Source organism: Tachyglossus aculeatus, chromosome 26 (genome assembly GCF_015852505.1).
Source record: "Tachyglossus aculeatus isolate mTacAcu1 chromosome 26, mTacAcu1.pri, whole genome shotgun sequence".
NCBI classification, from domain to species: domain Eukaryota; kingdom Metazoa; phylum Chordata; class Mammalia; order Monotremata; family Tachyglossidae; genus Tachyglossus; species Tachyglossus aculeatus.
The window spans coordinates 19,047,038-19,067,787 of NC_052091.1; the positions used below are offsets into that span (position 1 = coordinate 19,047,038).

Genomic DNA, 20,750 nt, shown 5'->3' on the forward strand with positions numbered 1-20,750 from the left:
CTCCTGTCAGACCAAGAGGGGAGATTAGGGACTCCAACTCCCTCAGTCGGAAAGAAGGAGGGTGTCGTGGGGGAGGAAGGGTCCCACCCTCAGTTCCGGGATGAGTTGGGCCCACCCCCTGCTCTTCCCAGAGCTGTGCTCCCCTCAGGAGAAAGTGCATACTCCATTCATGCCCTGTCACTCCTCTGTCCTCGATGACTCCCCAGGGGATAGGGTATTGGTGGTTCAGTGGTAGAATTCCTGCCTTCCACGTGGGAGGCCCGGGTTTGATTCCCAGCTAATGCAACTTATATTTCCAACACTTAGAACAGTGCTTCCAAGTGCTTAACAAGCACCTGTATATATGTTTGTACAGCTTTATTACTCTATTCATTTTACTTTTACATATTTACTATTCTATTCATTTTGTTAATGATGTGCATTTCGCTTTAATTCTATTTGTTCTAACGACTTGACACCTGTCCGCATGTTTTACTTTGTTGTCTGTCTCCCCCTTCTAGACTGTGAGCCCGTTGTCGGGTAGGGACCGTCTCTATATGTTGCCAACTTGCACTTCCCAAGCACTTAGTACAGTGCTCTGCACACAGTAAGCGCTCAATAAATACGACTGAATGAATGAATGAATGAAATGCCATCATTATTATTATTATTATGGTGATCAGTCACCTCCGCCTCAGATGGCCCCCCCACCACACTCCCTTCTCCAAGTTCTGGGCCCCAAAGACCCAGATTCGGTCCGTGTTTCCGACAGAGACCCCTGAGGAGCCGTCTGCTAGTCATTCTGCTATGTGTGTGTGTATGTGTGTTTATGCCTGTGTGGTTGTGGATGCCCACGCTCAATCGATATTTCCGGCAGAGACCCCCGGGAGCCCACTGTTGGGTAGGGACTGTTTCTATATGTTGCCAACTTGTACTTCCCAAGTGCTTAGTACAGTGCTCTGCACACAGTAAGCGCTCAATAAATACGATTGATTGATTGATTGATTCTGCACGTCACTCCGGTGTGTGTGTGTGTGTCCCAGAAAATCACACCCAAAGGCCTGGCTTTGCTGGCTCCAAGCTGCTTTGCCAGCGGGTCCTTGATTCATACCTGTTTCCTAGGTGCCTGCCCACCTCCCCCTTTTCCTATAAATAACAGTTGGGGAGGGTCCCTAGGCACACACACGCATGCGCGCGCACACACACACACACACACACAGGCCCTACTGAGAGCTCACCTCCTCCAGGAGGCCTTCCCAGACTGAGCCCCTTCCTTCCTCTCCCCCTCGTCCCCCTCTCCATCCCCCCACCTTACCTCCTTCCGTTCCCCACAGCACCTGTATATATGTATATATGTTTGTACGTATTTTTTTTACTCTATTTATTTATTTTACTTGTACATATCTATTCTATTTATTTTATTTTGTTAGTATGTTTGGTTTTGTTCTCTGTCTCCCCCTTTTAGACTGTGAGCCCACTGTTGGGTAGGGACTGTCTCTATATGTTTCCAACTTGTACTTCCCAAGCGCTTAGTACAATGCTCTGCACACAGTAAGCGCTCAATAAATACGATTGATTGATTGATATGCATGCACTCCCCCCCAACCCCACCCCCATGCATCCTGTCCATCAGCATCAGCTCTCCAAGGTCTTGGTTTTGTCTTCCCTGGAGCAGCTGAGCCTCCGGCCATTATCGGAGAAAGATTCATCTGGTCAACGAGGAAGAAACAGTGTGGCCTAATGGATAGGCCGTGGGCCCGGGAGGTAGAAGGGCCTGGGTTCTAATCCTGGCTCTGCCACTTGTCTGCTGAGTGACTGTGGGCAAGTCGCTTCACTTCTCTGGGCCTCGGTTCCCTCAACTGTAAAATGGGGGTTAATATCCGTTCTCCCTACTTCACTCTGCTGCCTGGACATTTTTCTACAAAAACGTTCAGGCTATGTTTCCTCACCCCTCAAGAACCTCCAGTGGTTGCCCTCCACGTCAAATAAAAACTCACCATCAGCTAGAAGGCACTCAATCCCCTTGCCCCCTCCTACCTCACCGTGCTGCTCGCCTACTACAACCCAGCTTCGTTCCTCTAATGCCAACCTTCTCACTGAACCTCCATCTCGTCTATCTCATTCGTTCATTCAATCGTATTTATTGAGCGCTTCCTGTGTGCAGAGCACTGTACTAAGCGCTTGGGAAGTACAGGTCGGCAACATAGAGAGACGGTCCCTACCCAACCATGGGCTCACAATCAATCAATCAATCAATTGTATTTATTGAGCACTTACTATGTGCAGAGCACTGTACTAAGCGCTTGGGAAGTACAAATTGGCAACATATAGAGACAGTCCCTACCCAACAGTGGGCTCACAGTCTAAAAGGGGGAGACAGAGAACAAAACCAAACATACTAACAAAATAAAATAAATAGACTAGAAGGGGGAGACAGAGAACAAAACAAAACATGTAGACAAGTGTCAAAATCATCGGAACAAATATAATTAAAGCTCTATGCACATCATTAACAAAATAAATAGAATAGTAAATATGTACAAGTAAAATAAATAGAGTAATAAATCTGTACAAACATATATATATATAGGTGCTGTGGGGAGGGGAAGGAGGTAGGGTGGGGGGATGGGGAGGAGGAGAGGAAAAGGGGGGCTCAGTCTGGGAAGGTCTCCTGGAGGAGGTGAGCTCTCAGTAGGGCTTTGAAGGGAGGAAGAGAGCGAGCTTGGCGGATGTGTGGAGGGAGGGCATTTCGGGCCAGGGGGAGGACGCGGGCCGGGGGTCGATGGCGGGACGGGCGAGAACAAGGCCCAGTGAGGAGGTTAGTGGCGGCAGAGGAGCGGAGGGTGCGGGCTGGGCTGGAGAAGGACAGAAGGGAGGTGAGGTAGGAGGGAGCGAGGGGATGGACGACCTTGAAGCCCAGAGTGATGAGTTTTTGCTTGACCCTCGTCCATGCCCTACCTCTGGCCTGGAACGCCCTTCCTCCTCATATTCAACAGACAACGACTCTCCCCCCATTCAAAGCCTTACTGAAGTCCCATCTCCTCCAAGAGGCCTTCCCTGACTAAGCCCTCCTTTCCTCTTCTTCCAATCCCTTCTGCGTCGCCCTGACTTGCTCCTTTTATTCATCCCCCATCCCAGCCCCACAGCACTTATATAAGTAATATATATTTAATAATAAATATATAAGTAATATATTTATTTCTATTAATGTCTGTCTCCCCCTCTAGACTCACTGTGGTCAGGGAATGTGTCTCTTGTACTGTTCTCTCCCAAGGGCTTAGTACAGTGTTCTGCACACAGTAAGTGCTCGGTAAATAAGATTGAATGGATGAATAAATAAATGAATGGTGAAGCCAGCTGGATGAAAGTTCAGCAGGCTTCTGCCAGAGTCCCTCAGGATCACCCTCACACCCCTCACACCCCTCACACTCTGCGGAGAGAAACTCAGCAGCTGGTCCCAGACACCCACACCTCCGTGTCCTATAAATAGCCCCCACCTCCCAAGGCCAAGGCTGCCTTTCCCAGGTACTTCACAATCAGCTACTGCTTTTATTATTATTATTATTATTACTTTACGGTATTTGTGAAGCACTTACTATGTGTAAGCTCTTGTGGGCAAGGAATGTGTCTTTATTATCATATTGTGCTTTCTCAAGTGCTTAGTACAGTGCTCTGCACATAGTAAATGCTCAATAAACATGACAATTGAATGAAATAATAATAATAATAATAATGATGGCATTTGTTAAGTGCTTACTATATACGAAGCACTGTTCTAAGTGCAGGTGGGGGGATACATGGTGATGTATGTACGATTGCATGCATGAAAGCTCACAAACCAGAAATTGTCTATTTATTGTTGTACTGTCCTCTCCCAAGCACTTAGTCCAATGCTCTTCAATCAATCAATCAATCGTATTTATTGAGCGCTTACTGTGTGCAGAGCACTGTACTAAGCGCTTGGGAAGTACAATTTGGCAACATCTAGAGGCGGTCCCTACCCAACAGTGGGCTCACCGTCTAGAAGGGGAAGACAGACAACAAAACAAAACATATTACAGGTAAGACAGGAAAGGCATTTAAAGACTGCCTGGTACCTGAAGGGGACGGAAATATACAGAATATTATAAGCTCCTTGTGGGCAGGGATTGTGTCTGTCCACTGAATTATCCATTCCCAAGCACTTAGTACAGTGTCACCAAGTCCTATTAGTTCCCTCTTCACAGCATCGCTAAAATACACCCTTCCTACAGTGAGCGCTCAATTAATGCGATTGTCTGACTGACTTCAAGATCCTCCTTTGTGGAATCTCCTCACGGCTTTGGATCCACCTCGGACGGATGGAGGGAAGAGCGGATACGTGTTTCCGATCAGTTTCCTCGCCCCTGCCTGAAATCCTGACCCTGCAGGGAACTGTTCCCAGCCAAAGTACTATTTGGGGGTTTCTCCTCATTTTCGAAGGGGAGAGTTGGGTGAAGCTATGAGGTGCTTTATCTCACCCTTCCTCTTGCCTAATGGTTTCAGTCAGTCAGTCGCATATTTATTCTATTTATTTTATTTGCTTTATATGTTTTGTTTCGTTGTCTGTCTCCCCCTTCTAGACTGTGAGCCCACTGTTGGAGCCCACGGATATATGCTTGCACGTATTTATTACTCTATTTTACTTGTACATATTTATTCTATTTATTTTATTCGGTTTATATGTTTTGCTTCGTTGTCTGTCTCCCCCTTCTAGACTGTGAGCCCACTGTTGGAGCCCACGGATATATGTTTGTACGTATTTATTACTCTATTTTACTTGTACATATTTATTCTATTTATTTTATTCGGTTTATATGTTTTGTTTCGTTGTCCGTCTCCCCCTTCTAGGCTGTGAGCCCACTGTTGGATAGGGACCGTCTCTAGATGTTGGCAACTTGTTGCCAACAGTGCTCTGCACACAGTAAGCGCTCAATAAATACGATTGAATGAATTTATTGAGTCTTACGATGTGTAGCCCCTCTCAGGAGAGTTTCCAGTCCTCTTCCAGTCTCGATCATGGGAGGGAGAGTCAAGCAGAGGCCTTCCCATCCCATTCCCAGCTGGGCAGTGGCTAGTGAGCGGAAGACAATCGGCTACAAGTCATAACACACCTGTTCTGGGCAGCAGCAGCACGGGAGAAAGTCGAGGGCGTGGATGGAGGCGATGATAAACCACTTTTTATAATGGCATTTATTAAGCACTTACTATGTGCAAAGCACTGTTCAAAGCGCTAGGGAGGTTACAAGGTGATGAGGTTGTCCCACTGGGGGCTCACAATCTTAATCCCCATTTTACAGATGAGGGAATTGAGGCCCAGAGAAGTGAAGTGACTTGCCCAAAGTCACCCAGCTGACAAGGGGTGGAGCTGGATTTGAACCCATGATCTCTGACTCCAGAGCCCGGGCTCTTTCCACCGAGCCCCGCTGCTTCTCTTGCGCATTTTTTCCCAAGAAAACTCCGAGAATACACTACCAGAACGACTGCGGATGGAGGTGGGGTCGTTATGGGTCGGAGATGACTCGACAGCTAAGACAACAACAACAACTGTGTGCGGAGCACTGTAATAATGACGGTATTTGATAAACGCTTACTATGTTCTAAGTACTGGAGTAGATACAAGCTAATCGGGTTGGACACAGTCCCTGTCCCACATGGGGCTCACACTCTTAACCCCCATTTTACAGGTGAGGTAACTGAGGCACAGAGAAGTCACTGACTTGCCCAAGGTCACACGGCAGACGAATGGCAGACGCCCAAGCCCGTGCTCTATCTACTAGACTATGCCGCTTCAGTGAAAGGGAGACTACACTATCACGTGGCTCAGTGGAAAAAGCCCGGGCTTTGGAGTCAGAGGTCATGGGTTCAAATCCCGGCTCTGCCACATGTCTGCTGTGTTTGACCTTGGGCAAGTCACTTAACTTCTCTGAGCCTCAGTTACCTCATCTGTAAAATGGGGATTAAGACTGGGAGCCCTACGTGGGACAACTTGATCATCTTGTATCTGAACAGTGCTTTGCACATAGTAAGCGCTTAACAAATGCCATTATTATTATTATTATAACAAACAGTAGAAACAATGTGGCCAAGTAGAAATCAATTAATCAATCAGTCATATTTATTGAGCACCTACTATGTGCAGAGCACTGTACTAAGCACTTGGAAGAGTACGATAGAACAATAACCAACAGCGGAAGCAATGTGACCTAGTAGAAATCAGTCAATCAATCAATGTTATTTATTGAGCATTCCCGTGGCCTGGAATGCCCTCCCTCCGCACATCCGCCAAACTCGCTCTCTTCCTCCCTTCAAAGCCCTACTGAGAGCTCACCTCCTCCAGGAAGCCTCCCCAGACTGAGCCCCCTTTCTCCTCTCCTCCTCCCCGTCCCCCCGCCCTTCGTCCTTCCCCTCCCCACAGCACTTGTATATATTTGTACAGATTTATTACTCTATTTATTTTACTTGTACATATTTGCTATTCTATTTATTTTGTTAATGATGTGCATGCAGCTATAATTCTATTTGTTCTGACGATTTTGACACCTGTCTCCATGTTTTGTTTTGTCTGTCTCCCCCTTCTAGACTGTGACCCCGTTGTTGGGTAGGGACCGTCTCTATATGTTGCCAACGTCTATTTCCCAAGCGCTTAGCACAGCGCTCTGCACACAGTGAGCACTCAATAAATATGATTGAATGAATGAATGAATGAGCACCTACTATATGCAGAGCACTGTACTAAGTGCTAAGGAGAGTACAATATAACAATAGCAAATGGCAGAAACAATGTGACCTAGTGGAAATCAATCAATCAATCAATCAATGGCATTAATTGAGCACCTACTATAATAATAATGATGATGGTATTTGTTAAGCACTTACTATGTGCCAGTCACTTTACTAAGTGCTGGGGTAGACACAAGCAAATCGGGTTGAAAACAGTCCCTGTCCCATGTGGGGCTCACAGTCTCAATCCCCATTTTACAGATGAGGTTACTGAGGCACAGAGAAGTAAAGTGACTTGCCCAAGGTCACACAGCAGACACGTGAAGGAGTTGGGTTTGTGTAGAGCATTGTACTAAGTGCCTGGGAGAGTACAACACAACAAGGGAGACCAGAGCTGTGGATTTGGGGACCTGAGTTCCAATTCTGACTCATTCATTCATTCATTCAATCGTATTTATTGAGCGCTTACTGTGTGCAGAGCACTGTACTAAGACTCCGTCACTTGCCTGCTGTGGGACCTTGGGCAAATCACTTCTCCGTCTGTAAAACGTCTTTCCCTCTTAGACCATGAGCCCCATGTGGGGCTAGGATGGTGACCAATCAAATCATCCTTTTTCTGCCCCAGCATTTAGCGCAGTGCTACTCACCTGCTGAGCGGTGTTTAACACATCATCCAATTATTATTACTCAGCCAGAGAATAGTCTAAAGGTCATTCTAATGCTCTAGACACAGTGCTTTGCACATAGCACTTAATAAATGCCATCATTATAATAATAATAATAATAATGTTGGCATTTGTTAAGCGCTTACTATGTGCAAAGCACTGTTCTAAGCGCTGGGGGGGATACAAAGTGATCAGGTTGTCCCATGTGGGGTTCACAGTCTTAATCCCCATTTGACAGATGAGGTAACTGAGGCTCAGAGAAGTTAAGTGACTTGCCCAAGGTCACACAGCAGACATGTGGCGGAGCCGGGGCTCGAACCCATGACCTCTGACTCCAAAGCCCGTGCTCTTTCCACTGAGCCACGCTGCTTCTCTAATTATTATTATTATTATTATTATTATTCTATTATTATTAGACAAACAGATACAAAGACTGAATGGCCAGAGATCTAGACAGTGGGACTTACTGCCCTTTTCTCTGCATCGTCAGGAGAGAAAAAACGAAAAGTGACAGGACTGTGTATATGTGGGGGAAGCCATTTGGAGAACCCAATTGTCTCTCTGTTATCTTGCTTTATTGGATTCTTCCAAGCGCTTAGTACACTGCTCTGCACATAGTAAGTGCTTAATAAATACGATTGGTTGATTATTAACGATGATATTAATAATAATGCCAAGTTCTTAGTACAGGGCTCTGCACATAAAAAGTGATCAGTCCATACCATTGATTGATGGGTAATGATAATTTTGGTATTTGTTACGGGCTTACTGTGTACCGAGCACTGTATTAATAATAATAATAATGGCATTTATTAAGTGCTTACTATGTGCAAAGCACTGTGCTAAGCGCTGAACAAGCACTTGGGGAGATACAAAATGATTGGGTTGGACACAATCCCTGTCCCACATGGGCTGACGCAGTCTAAGAAAGAGGGAGAACAGGCACTGAATCCCCCTTTTACAGATGAGGAAAGTGAGGCGCAGAGAATCAATCAATCAATCATATTTATTGAGTGCTTACTATGTGCAGAGCACTGTACTAAGCGCTTGGGAAGTACAAATTGGCAACATATAGAGACAGTCCCTACCCAACATTGGGCTCACCGTCTAAAAGGGGGAGACAGAGAACAAAACCCAACATACTAACAAAATAAAATAAATAGAATAGATATGTAAGTGAAGTGAAGTGACTTGCCCAAGGTCACTCTGCAGCCACAGGACAGAGGCAGGATTAGAACCCAGGCTCTCTGACTCCCAGGCTAAGGGTTTTTCCACCAGAGTTCTCCTCACTCCGCTGCCTTTCCTAGTACCAGCGTGGCTTAGTGGAAAGAGCCTGGGCCTGGGAGTTGGAAGGTCTTGGGTTCTAATCCCAGCTCCCCCACATGTCTGCTGTGTGACCTTGGGCAAGTCACTTCACTTCTGTGGGCCTCAGTTACCTCATCTGTAAAATGGGGATTAATGACTGTGAACCCCACGTGGGACAACCTGATTACCTTGCATCTACCCCAGCGCTTAGAACAGTGTTTGGCACATAGCAAGTGCTTAGCAAATATTATTATTATTATTTCATCTTTCCTTAAAGGGGATGTGACCTCCTCAATCAATCAATCAATCAATCAGTTGCATTTATTGAGCGCTTCCTCAAGGCCCTACTGAGAGCTCACCTCCTCCAGGTGGCCTTCCCAGACTGAGCCCCTTCCTCCCTCTCCCCCTCGCCCCCCTCTCCATCCCCTCCTTCCCTCCCCCACAGCACCTGTATATATGTATATATGCTTGTACATATTTATTACTCTATTTATTTATGTATTTATTTTACTTGTACATATCTAGTCTATTTATTTTATTTTGTTAGTATGTTTGGTTTTGTTCTCTGTCTCCCCCTTCTAGACTGTGAGCCCACTGTTGGGTAGGGACTGTCTCTATATGTTGCCAACTTGTACTTCCCAAGCGCTTAGTACAGTGCTCTGCACACAGTAAGTGCTCAATACATATGATTGATTGATTGATTGATTGATTGATTCCTATGTGCAGAGCACTGTACTAAGTGTGTGGGCAAGCCCAATACAACAAAACTAGCAGACACATCTTCTAGACTGTGAGCCCACTGTTGGGTAGGGACTGTTTCTATATGTTGCCAACTTGTACTTCTCAAGCGCTTAATACAGTGCTCTGCACACAATGAGCGCTCAATAAATACGATTGAATGAATGAATGAATGAATGAATGAATGAATTTCCTTCCCATAATGCGCTTACACTGGCCTCAGAGGTGGCCCACTCAATCAATCATTGGTATTTATTCAGTGCCTACTGTGTGCAGAGTGCTGTACTAAGCGCTTGGGAGAGGACAACATTGTAACAGACACTCCCCCTGCTTGGGCCTGCAGTTCTATACCTGCATTCATTCATTCATTCACTCAATCATATTTATTGAGTGCTTACTGTGTGTGGAAGAGCACAATATAACAACAGACACATTCCCTGCCTGGAGAGACCTCCAGAGGGGCAGACCTGTGTCTGCCGTGTGACCTTGGGCAAGTCACTTCACTCCTCTGGGCCTCAGTTGCCTCACCTGAAAATGGGGAGACTGTGAGCCTTAGGTGGGGCAGGGACTTGCCCCAGGTCCCGCAGCAGACAAGTGGCAGAGCCGGGATGAGAACGCAGGTCCTTTTGACTCCCAGTGTGCTACCCACTAGGCCTCGCCGCTTCTCATTGGTAAAATACGATTGAACGAATGAATAAAATAAAAATTAAGACTGCGAGCCACACGTGGGACAGTTTGTATCTACCCCAACGCTTAGCAAAATGCCTGGCATGTAGTAAGCATTTAACAAATACCATAAAAAGAAAAGACAAAGGCCAGGAGGGTTGCCACAAATACCCAACAGCAGAGAACATTACATCAAAGACTTCTCCAAAGTGACCCGAGGGACTGAGCTGCAGTTAGCGTTTCATCGAACACGTGAGGAGAGCAAGCGAGAATCGTGGTAATTCCAAATGTTGAAGCAATTCACCGACCCCGTAAACTCCCCTTCCCTGCCTGGTGAGAGGAAAGTTAAAGGAGGAAAGGAACCATCTCAGAAAACGAGGCAGGGAACACGAAACAAGGTTGTGTGGAGCGTTTCACAGAAACGAGATTTGGGCTTGTGGACGAGGCGACGTTTCCGTGGTCAGACGCAAAACGAGGGGTCACACCGCCTCCGCCCATACAATTCAGCAATCAAACCTTGTTTGCAAAATTAATCAAATCTGATGGCAGACGGGCTGGCTCGTGGAGGTTAGTTTTTGTTTGGGAAATGAAAAGATGATCTATTGGTGATGTCAATCGGGAGTTATCCCAAAGCCTCCAAGGTAGAAAGGCATGACTCAATGAAGATCGGATGCCTGGCTTGTTCCAAGAAGAGAAAACTGCATCATCTGGAATGGTATTTCTCTACCCATCTTGCCCACTGAGAAACCGTCCGTTTACAAAACTGTAGAAATAGCCCTGAACCAGACCAGAGTAACTTGGGAGTCAGAATGGGCTTGGGAGTCAGAGGTCACGGGTTCAAATCCCAGCTCCGTCGCTTGTCGGCTGTGTGACTTTGGGCAAGTCACTTAACTTCTCTGTGCCTCAGCTGCCTCACCTGTAAAATGGGGATTAAGATTGCGAGCCCCACATGGGACAACGTGATCACCTTGTATCCTCCCCAGCGCTTAGAAAAGTGCTTTGCACATAGTAAGCACTTAACAAATACCAAATTTATATTGTTATTATTATAACTTCAGTTTCCAGACCAGTATTACTGCAGCACGGCCTAGTGGCTAGAGCCCCGGCTTGGGAGTCAGAAGGTCATGGATTCTCATCCAGGCTCCGTCACTTGTCTGCTGTGTGACCTTGGGCAAGTCACTTCACTTCTCTGGGCCTCAGTTCCCGCATCTGTAAAATGGGGATGAAGACCGGGAGCCCTCTGTGGGACAGGGACTGTGTCCAACCCGATTGACTTGCTTCCACCCCAGAGCTTAAAACAGTGCCTGGCACATAGGAAGCACTTAACAAACACCATACCTTGGGCAAATCGCTTCACTTCTCTGTGCCTCAATTACCTCATCTGGAAAATGGGGAGACTGTGAGACCCACATGGGACAGGGATTGTGTTCAACCCGATTTGCTTGTATGCTCCCCATTGCTTAGTACAAGTGCCTGACCCACAGTAAGCGCTTAAAAAATACCACAGTGATGATGATGAAAACAGAGACTGAAGGGATAAAGCTACCCAACAGTGTCTTTGCAGACAAAGCACACAGTAAGCGCAATACGATTGAATGAATTAATGTTAGTGGACCGGTGGGTATCTAGAAAGTCGATCATGGGACTGAAGAGTCTGAGCATATCTTGAAAAAAAATTGATAACTGGGAATTTCCCTCCCCTGGTGGGGGAATTTTAGCTTGGGTGGATGAGTCGAGGGAGAGGTGGGGAAGGAGAAAGAGGGAGGTCCCATCACCCTCAAGCAGAAGTGTCAAAAAGTTTTTCTTCATTTACCGAATCAACGCACACGAAAGCCAGGAACGCCACAGAGGTTTTTTCTGGACTGTAGGCTCGTTGTGAGCGGGAAGCGTGACTGTAAAACTGTTCTACTGGATTCTCCCAAGCGCTTAATGCAGTGCTCTGCACACAGTAAGCACTCAATAAATACACTTGACTGACCCCGGATCATCACGTCTCTCCCCGTTCCTACCAACTCTTCAACCTCTCGTCAGTCTACAATTTTTTTTTAAATGCTATTCGTTAAGCGCTTATTATATGCCAGGCACTTTACTAAGCTCTGGGGTGGATACAAGCTAAGCAGATTAGACACAGTCCCTGTCCCACATGAGGCTCACACGTGGGATGGAAGGAGAGAAGCCCGACTTTTCCCTCGAGAATCCCCCAGGAGAAACACGTGAGGAGCAAGGGGATGGAGAGGGGAAGGAGGGATTATACTGAGTTAAAATGATAGGAAATTAAACCATGTCCAGGGCTAAATCCTCAAGGCAATTTCCTCGGACAGATTCTGTTATCTAATGGACAAAGAAACAGCTTGGCCCGGCAGAAAGAGCACAAGCCTGGGAGTCAGAAGGGCCTGGGTTCTAATCCCGGCTCCTCCATGCATCTGCTGTGGGACCTTGGGCAAGTCACTTCACTTTTCTGTGCCTCAGTGACCTCATCTGCAAAGTGGGTATTGAGCCTGGGAGCCCCATATGGGACGGGGACCGTGTCCAACCTGATTAGCTTGCATTCATTCAATCGTATTTATTGAGCGCTTACTGTGTGCAGAGCACTGTACTAAGCGCTTGATCCACCCCAGCACTTACAGCAGTGCCTGGCACAAAAAGCGCCTAACAAATACTGAAAAAAAAAAAAAAAGAAGAAGAAACAAAAAGAAACACAAGGTTCTGGTGTTGTCCTTATGTGGGAAACATCTTCCTTAGGAACTGTTTATTCCCAGGGGTAAAATGAGGACAAACTACCTATTCCCACTAGACTCTGAGCCCTGTTTGAGCCGGGGACTGTGAATGAAATTTCTTGTCTCTACCCCAGCACTGACTTAGGTGTTTGGTACACTGTCTTGTCTTATGCTGTCACGTACATAGCCAGTGTTTAATAAATGCCATCATCATCGATCAAAAAGGCTCCAACCCCTGTGAGTTTTCCAGCCCCTTCTTCTCCTCCCTCCACCCCAAGAACTCCCCAACTAAAGCCTGGATGATTAAATGAAGCAGCGTTGCAGTTAGAAAGACCTGGGTTCTTAACCTGGTGCCTCCGCTTGCCTGTCATTTGACCTTGGGCAGGTCATTTCACTTCTCTGTGCCCTCATCTGTAAAATGGGGATTAGGACTGTGAGCCCTACTGTGGGACAGGGACTGTGTCCTACTCACTGTCTCGTTTCTACCCCAGTGCTTAGAACAGTGCCTGGCGCAGAGTAAGTGCTTAACGAAACCACAATAACCAGAATTATTAAATGAGAGACGGTTTGCAACATCAAAAATTCAGACAGCAGAAATCCAGAACCTCCAGAATCCAGAAACTTGGGAAATTGGGAACCTTTGGAGAGCCAAGATCTTACAGAAATCTTGATAGCTACAGAAATCCCCCTTTTCTGGTTCTCCACCTATCCCTCTGGCCGCTCATTCTCCGTCTCTTTTGCGGGCTCCTCCTCTGCCTCCCACCTCCTAACTGTGGGGGTCCCTCAAGGCTCAGTTCTGGGTCCCCTTCTACTCTCCGCCTACACCCACTCCCTTAGAGAACTCATTCGCTCCCATGGCTTCGACTACCACCTCTGTGCGGATGATTCCCAAATCTCCATCTCCAGCCCTGATATCTCTCTCCCTCTCTGCAGCCTCGCATTTCCTCTTGCCTTCACGACAGCTCTACTTGGGTGTCCTGCCGTCACCTCAAACTTAACATGCTCAAAACAGAACTCCTTATCTTCCCTCCCAAACCCTGCCCCATCCCCTGACTTTCTCGTCGCTGTAGACGGCCCCACCGTCCTTCCTGTCTCACAAGTCCGTAACCTTGGCATTAGCCTTGACTCTTCTCCCTCGTTCAACCCCAGATTCAGCCTATCGCTAAATCCTGTCGGTTCAACCTTCACCGCACAGCTAAAATCTGCCCTTTCCACTCCGTCTATGCAACCACTTTAATCCAAGCCCTTATCCTACCCCGCCTTTATTACTCCAGTCCATGCTTCACTCTGCTGCCTGGATCATTTTCCTGCCAAAACATTCGGTCTACGTTTCCAGTGGTGGCTCATCTTCCCCCGCAGCAAAGAAAAACTCCTCTCTGTCGGCTTTAAGGCAGTCGATCCCCTTGCCCCCTCCTATCTCACCCTGCTGCTCTCCTACCACAACCCAGCTAGCATACTTTGTTCCTCCAATGCCAACCTTCTCACTGTACCTCGATCTCGTTTCTCTCACCGCTGACCTCTCGCCCACATCCTCCCTCTATCCTGGAATGCCCTCCCTCTTCATATCCAACAGATAATGACTCTCCCAGCCTTCAAAGCCTTACTGAAGGCCCATCTCCTCCAAGAGGTCTTCCCTGACTAAGCCCTCTTTCCTTTCCTCCCATTCCCTTCTGTGTCGCCCTGACTTGCCCCTTTTATTCATCCTCCCCACCTGCTCCACCGCACTTGTGTCCATATAATAATAATAATAATGGTATTTGTTAAGCGCTTACAAAGCACTGTTCTAAGCGCTGGGGAGGTTACAAGGTGATCAGGTTGTCCCACGGGGGGCTCACAGTTTTAATCCCCATTTTACAGATGAGGTAACTGAGGCGCAGAGAAGTTAAGTGACTTGCCCAAAGTCACACAGCTGACAGTTGGTGGACGGGATTTGAACCCATGACCTCTGACTCCAAAGCCCGTGCTCTTTCCACTGAGCCATGCTGCTCCTCATCTGTCATTTTATTTATTTATATGAATGTCTGTCTCCTTTTCTAGGCTGTAAGCTCATTGTGGACAGGGAATGTGTCTGTTTACCGTTCTATTGTACTCTCCCAAACGTTTAGTGCAATGCTCGGCACACAGAAAGCACTCAATAAATACAATTGACTGATTGATGATTGGTTGAGAAACCTGGAACTGTCTACCAATGTTGTGACACATACTCTCCCAAGTGCTTAGTACAGTACACACACTTGTGACACATACTCTCCCAAGTGCTTAGTACAGTACACACACAGTGAGCAAGTGCTCGATGAATACCACTGATTAAATTTTACAAGTAGATCTCCAGGAGGGGTGTCTTCGAGGCGGTTCAGGGTAATAATAATAATAATGATAATTATGGTACTTATTAAGCTTAGCTATGTGCCAAGCACTGTTCTAAGCACTGGGGTAGACACAAAGTAATCAGGTTGGACACAGTCCCTATCCCACATGGGGCTCACAGTCTTTATCGTCATTTACAGATGAGACAACTGAGGCCCAGAGAAGTGAAGTGAGTTGCCCAAGCTCACACAGCAGACTTAGATTAGAACTCAGGTCCATCCGACCCCCAGCCCCGTGCTCTATCCGCGAAGCCGCTGTGTTTCGGGTCTCATTCAAGCCCAATTTCTAACGAAGGCAAAAAAAAAAAAAATCCAAATAAACGGTGGCGGGGCAATTTGGGCCCACCGCCGTTTTCAAAGGGTGCATTGCTCCAGATTAATCATTAAGGGAAACTGTAACAAACAGTCAGAGCAGCTTGAGGGTCAGATTCGGTTGCCAGGATTTCAATTGCCAAGTGGCAAATTCAATTGCCACTTACTGCACCGAGGGAAAACACCTTCTGGTCCAGAAAATACGGTCCCCTGAGATCCCCAGAAGTCCCAATTCGGTCAGTCAGTGGTATTGATTGAGGGCTTAGTGGGTGCAGAGCACTGTACTAAGCGCTGGGGAGAGGCCAATAGAATGATAAAGAGACCCATTCCGATTCTGGCCATGTCTGGTGGTGAGGGGGGGTGGTCCTGCTCTCTGGGTGATCAGGTCTGGGGGTCCCTGGGACAACAGGGGGTGGGTCCCGGGGGGGTCACCCTGGATGGGGACCACTCTGTACCACCTTAATGCTGGGGGATGGGGAGGGGGAGACCTGCATCCCCCCTGGCCTCAACATGCCCAAACTTCCAGAGTCTTGGCACCAGGCCTTAGCCCCCTGGTTCCACCAGCTTCTCCCCCTCCCCACCCCGTACCCCCGACGTCGGGGGTCGCCACCTGGGGAAATGCAGGACCCTCTCCCCCCCCAACACCACCGGGGCTCTGGGGGTCCAAGAGGGGGTTCCCCCGGGCACCCCGAGGGGCGGGCACTGGGGCACCGGCAGGCCTCGGGGGAGCCTGACACGGGGATGGGTGGGTACGGGGCAGGGTGGGCATGGAGTGGGCATGGACGAGGGGGCAAGGTGGGCACGGATGAGAGAGCAGGGTGGGCACAGATGAGGGGGAAGGGTGGGCACAGATGAGGGGGCAGGGTGGGCACGGATGAGGGGGCTAGGTGGGCATGGAAGAGGGAGCAGGATGGGCAGGGATGAAGGGGCAGGATGGGCAGGGACGAAGGGGCAGAGTGGCCACAGTCGAGGGGGCCAGGTGGGCCTGGACGAGGGGCCAGGATGGGCAGGGATGAAGGGGCAAGGTGGGCAGGGACGAGGGGGCAGGGTGGGCACGGGGGAGAGGGCAGAGGGGGCACACATGAGGGGGCAAGGTGGGCCTGGATGAGGGGGCAGGATGGGCAGGGATGAGGGGGCAGAGGGGGCACAGGCGAGGGGGCACAGGCGAGGGGGCAGGACGGGCAGGGACCAGGGGGCAGGGTGGGCACAGATGGACGAGGAGGCAGGATGGGCCCGGAGGGGCGGTGAGGATGGGGCGCGGGGGGCCGGGGGGCGGAGATGATGGGGCCGCAAGGAGGGGGGATGGAGATGGGGGAGGGGAGGGGGGCGGGGCGTGTTGGGGGTCTCGGGGGGCACTCACCCCATGGCTCCGCCGTCCGTCTCCTGTCTCCTCTCCGCCGTCCGTCTGTCTGTCTGTCTGTCTCTCTCTCTCTCTCCGCCGCCGCCGCCGCCGCCGCCGCTCCCCGTAAGTTGGCACCTAGGGCTGCCCGATGGGCCCCGCCCCGCCCCCGAACCCGGGCACCGCCCCCGGACCCGGGCACCGCCCCCCGCCCAAAGGCCCCGCCCCCAAACCCCCAGACCCCCGGGCTCCGCAGGGCCCCCGGACCCCCCAGGCCCCCAAGCCCCCAGACCCCCAGATCCCCAGACCCCCGGACCCCCAAGACCCCTAGACCCCCGGACCTCCCAGGCCCCCAGGCCCCCAGACCCCCGGACCCCCCAGACCCCCAGATCCCCAGACCCCCGGGTCCCCAGGCCCCCAAGCCCCCAGACCCACAGATCCCCAGACCCCCGGGCCCCCAGACCCCTGGACCCCCAAGACCCCCGGACCCCCCAGGCCCCCAAATCCCCAGACCCCCGGACCCCCGGACCCCCCAGACCCCTAGATCCCCGGACCTCCCAGGTCCCCAAGCCCCCAGACCCCCGAACCCCCCAGACCCCCAGATCCCCGGGCCCCCAGACCCCCGGACCCCCAAGACCCTCAGACCTCCTTGGCCCCCAGGCCCCCAAGCCCCCAGACCCCCAGATCCCCAAACTCCCGGGCCCCCAGACCTCCAGACCCCCGAGACCCCCGGACCTCCCAGACCCCCCGGGCCCCCAGGCCCCCAGACCCCCAGATCCCCAGACTCCCGGGCCCCCAGACCCTCGACCCCCAAGACCCCCGGACCCCCCAGATCCCCAGACCCCCGGACCCCCCAGACCCCCAGACCCCCCAAGCCCCCAGACCCCCGGACCCCCAGACTCCCGGACTCCCGGACCCCCAGATCCCCAGGTCCCCGGACCCCCGGACCCACAGACCCCCCCCCCCCAAGATCCCAGGTCTCTCCAGACCCCCAGATGCCCAGACCCCCAGGACCCCAGACCCCCAGGACCCCCAGACTCCCCAGACCCCCGGACCGCCCAGACCTCCAGACCCCAGGCCCCCACATCTCCAGACCCCCAGGCCCCCTGGACCCCTACACCCACGGACCCCCGGACCCCCACCGCCCCCAGACCCCCAGGCCCCCCGGACCCCCACACCCACGAACCCCCAGATCCCCCTGACCCCCGGACCCCCAGGTCCCTTGACTCCCACACCCCTGGACCCCCGGACCCCCAGACCCCAGGACCCTCGACTCCCGGGCCCCCAGATCCCCTGGACCACCCAGCCCCCCAGGCCCCCCGGCCCCCTTGGGTTCTGCCCCTTGGCCCACCCCCTCCTCACCCTTCTAAGTGCTCCCCCAGCGCCAAGCCAAGCTCTTGAGGTGGGGGGGAAGGGATCCACGATCCCCCCCACGACCCCCGCTTTTCCCCAGCTGCTCAGCCCATTGAGGACCCTACTACTCTGCTCCTAGGCCCTGCTCCCCAGGCCTCCTTTGGATTGCCTTCTGTCAGAGCCATTCACTCAATCCTCCCAAGAGCTTAGTACAGTGCTCTGCACACGTTAAGTGCTCAATAAATAGGATTGAATGAATAAATGAATGTAGGGCAGGGGGGACTGAAGACAACCTGATCACCTTGTACCCCTCCCCAGCGCTTAGAACAGTGCTTTGCATGTAGTAAGCGCTTAACAAATGCCATTATTGTTATTATTACGGAAGGAAACTCTCCCGCACTCTCCCAAGTGCTTACTGCAGTGCTCTGGGCAGAGGAAGCCCTGGATAGACACAGATGAATTGGAAGATGAAACAAAGAAAACACCAAAACAACCGAAAAGACAAAGACAACGGTGACTTCTCCCACTCCCTTCTGCATCACCTTGACCTGGCCCCTTTGTTCCCCTTCACACCCGCATCAATGAACAATAATAATAATAATAATAATTATGGTATTTCTTTAGTGCTTACTAGGTGCCAAGCACTATTCGAAGCACTAGGGTAGATACAAGGTAATCAGGTTGGACACAGTCTTAATCCACATTTTACAGATTCATTCATTCATTCATTCAATCGCATTTATTGAGCACTTACTGTGTGCAGAGCACTGTACTAAGCGCTTGGGAAGTACAAGTTGGCAACATATAGAGACGGTCCCTACCCAACAGTGGGCTCACAGTCTAGAAGGGGGAGACAGAGAACAAAACAAAACATATGAACAAAATAAAATACAGATGAGGGAACTGAGGCCCAGAGAAGTGAGGTGACTTGCCCAGGGTGACACATGTCCATATCTGCCCTTTATTTCTTTGATTTATTTCTTTATTTATTTTCTTTTATTTATTTCCTTGAATTGATGTCTGTCTCCCCGGCTCTAGGCCGCAAGCTTGTTGTGGGCAGGGAATGTGTCCGTTTATTGTTCTATTGTCCTCTTCCAAGCGCACAGTCCAGTGATGCGCACACAGGAAGCACTCAATGAATATGATTGAATGAATTATTCAAATCTGTGTATCTTTTTACTACAGTGTTTTGCAGACAGTAGCTGCTTAATAAATAGTATTCCCGCCCTCCCACTCGGCCCTCAGATTTTGTCAGTCCCACCTAAAATCAAGCCTGCAAGGTCACCTTCAGGAGGAAGCAACGTGGCCAAGTGGTTAGAGCCCAGGCCCTGGAGTCTAATCCCTGCTGTGCCACTTGTCTGCTGTGTGACCTCGGGCAAGTCACTTCACTTCTCTGGGCCTCAGTGTCCTCATCTGGAAAATGGGGATGAAGACTGTAAGCCCCATGTGGGGACATGGACTGTGTCCAACCTGATTAGCTCGTATCTACCCCAGCGCTTAGTACGGTGCTTGACACAGAATAAGCGCTTAACAAATACCATAAAAAAGACTTGTGGTCTGCTACCTGGGGAAGCAGCGTGGCTCAGTGGAAAGAGCACGGGCTTTGGAGTCAGAGGTCAAGGGTTCAAATCCCGGCTCCGCCACTTGTCAGTTGTGTGACTTTGGGCAAGTCACTTAACTTCTCTGTGCCTTAGTTACCTCATCTGTAAAATGGGGATTAAGACTGTGAGCCCCACGTGGGTCAACCTGATCACCTCGTAACCTCCCCAGTGCTTAGAACAATGCTTTGCACGTAGTAAGCGCTTAATAAATGCCATTATTATTATTATTGTTATTACCTGTGGAGTCCACCTTGCAGCCCCCAACCTCGTTCATTCATTCATTCATTCAATCAATCGTATTTATTGAGTATCTACTGTACTAAGCACTTGGGAGAGTACAATAAAACAATAAATAGCTTCTCTGTTCATCTCAAAGGGCAACCCTTCTTCTCACCCACCCCCTAAGGTTACTGGGTATCTTCTTTAGGGTCATCATTCATTTGATTTATTCATTGAGCACTTACTGTGTGCAGAGCGCTGTGCTAAGCTCTTGGGAAAGTACAGTACAACAATAAACGGACACATTCCCCGCCCACAATGAGCCTACAGTCTAGAGTGGGGGAGACAGACCCCTGTCCCACATGGGGGTAACAGTCTTCAACCCCATTTTACAGCTGAGGAATCTGAGGCCCAGAGAAGTGAAGCGACTTCCCCGGGGTCACACAGCAGCAGACAAGTGGCCGAGCCGGGATGAGAATCCAGGTCCTCCTGAATCCCAGGCCCGGTGCTCTTCCCCAAGGACTGGAAGTGGTCCCTCTGGCTCCTCTCCTGACCCCTGGGTGACCCCCGGGCCACCCCGGACGTCTCTCTTGGCAAGCGTCTCCCAGTGGCAATTACTTGGGGAGGAGCGGGAGGGAAGCAGAGACAGTTTGTCTCCCTGTGTCATTACACGACGGAAGGTGGCCAATTTCTCAGGGCTTCGGACTTCTGCTTCTTCGGGAAAACCCTCCGACTACCCATACTGGCCA

General features: G+C 50.1%; 1 protein-coding gene and 1 non-coding gene across 2 annotated transcripts in view; one reads left to right on the forward strand and one right to left on the reverse strand.

The window, feature by feature from the left end:
• Nucleotides 1-16,897, reverse strand: part of HOMER2 (homer scaffold protein 2) — a 74,162-nt gene extending 57,265 nt beyond the window's left edge. The window contains exon 1 of the mRNA XM_038767389.1: nucleotides 16,850-16,897. Coding sequence (XP_038623317.1) covers nucleotides 16,850-16,854 — 5 coding nt within the window. The 5' untranslated portion in view covers nucleotides 16,855-16,897. The remainder of the gene's footprint in view (nucleotides 1-16,849) is intronic.
• TRNAG-UCC lies at nucleotides 215-285 on the forward strand. The gene has a single exon. It is a non-coding gene; the product is annotated as a tRNA-Gly (tRNA).
• Nucleotides 16,898-20,750: the final 3,853 nt, after the last annotated feature.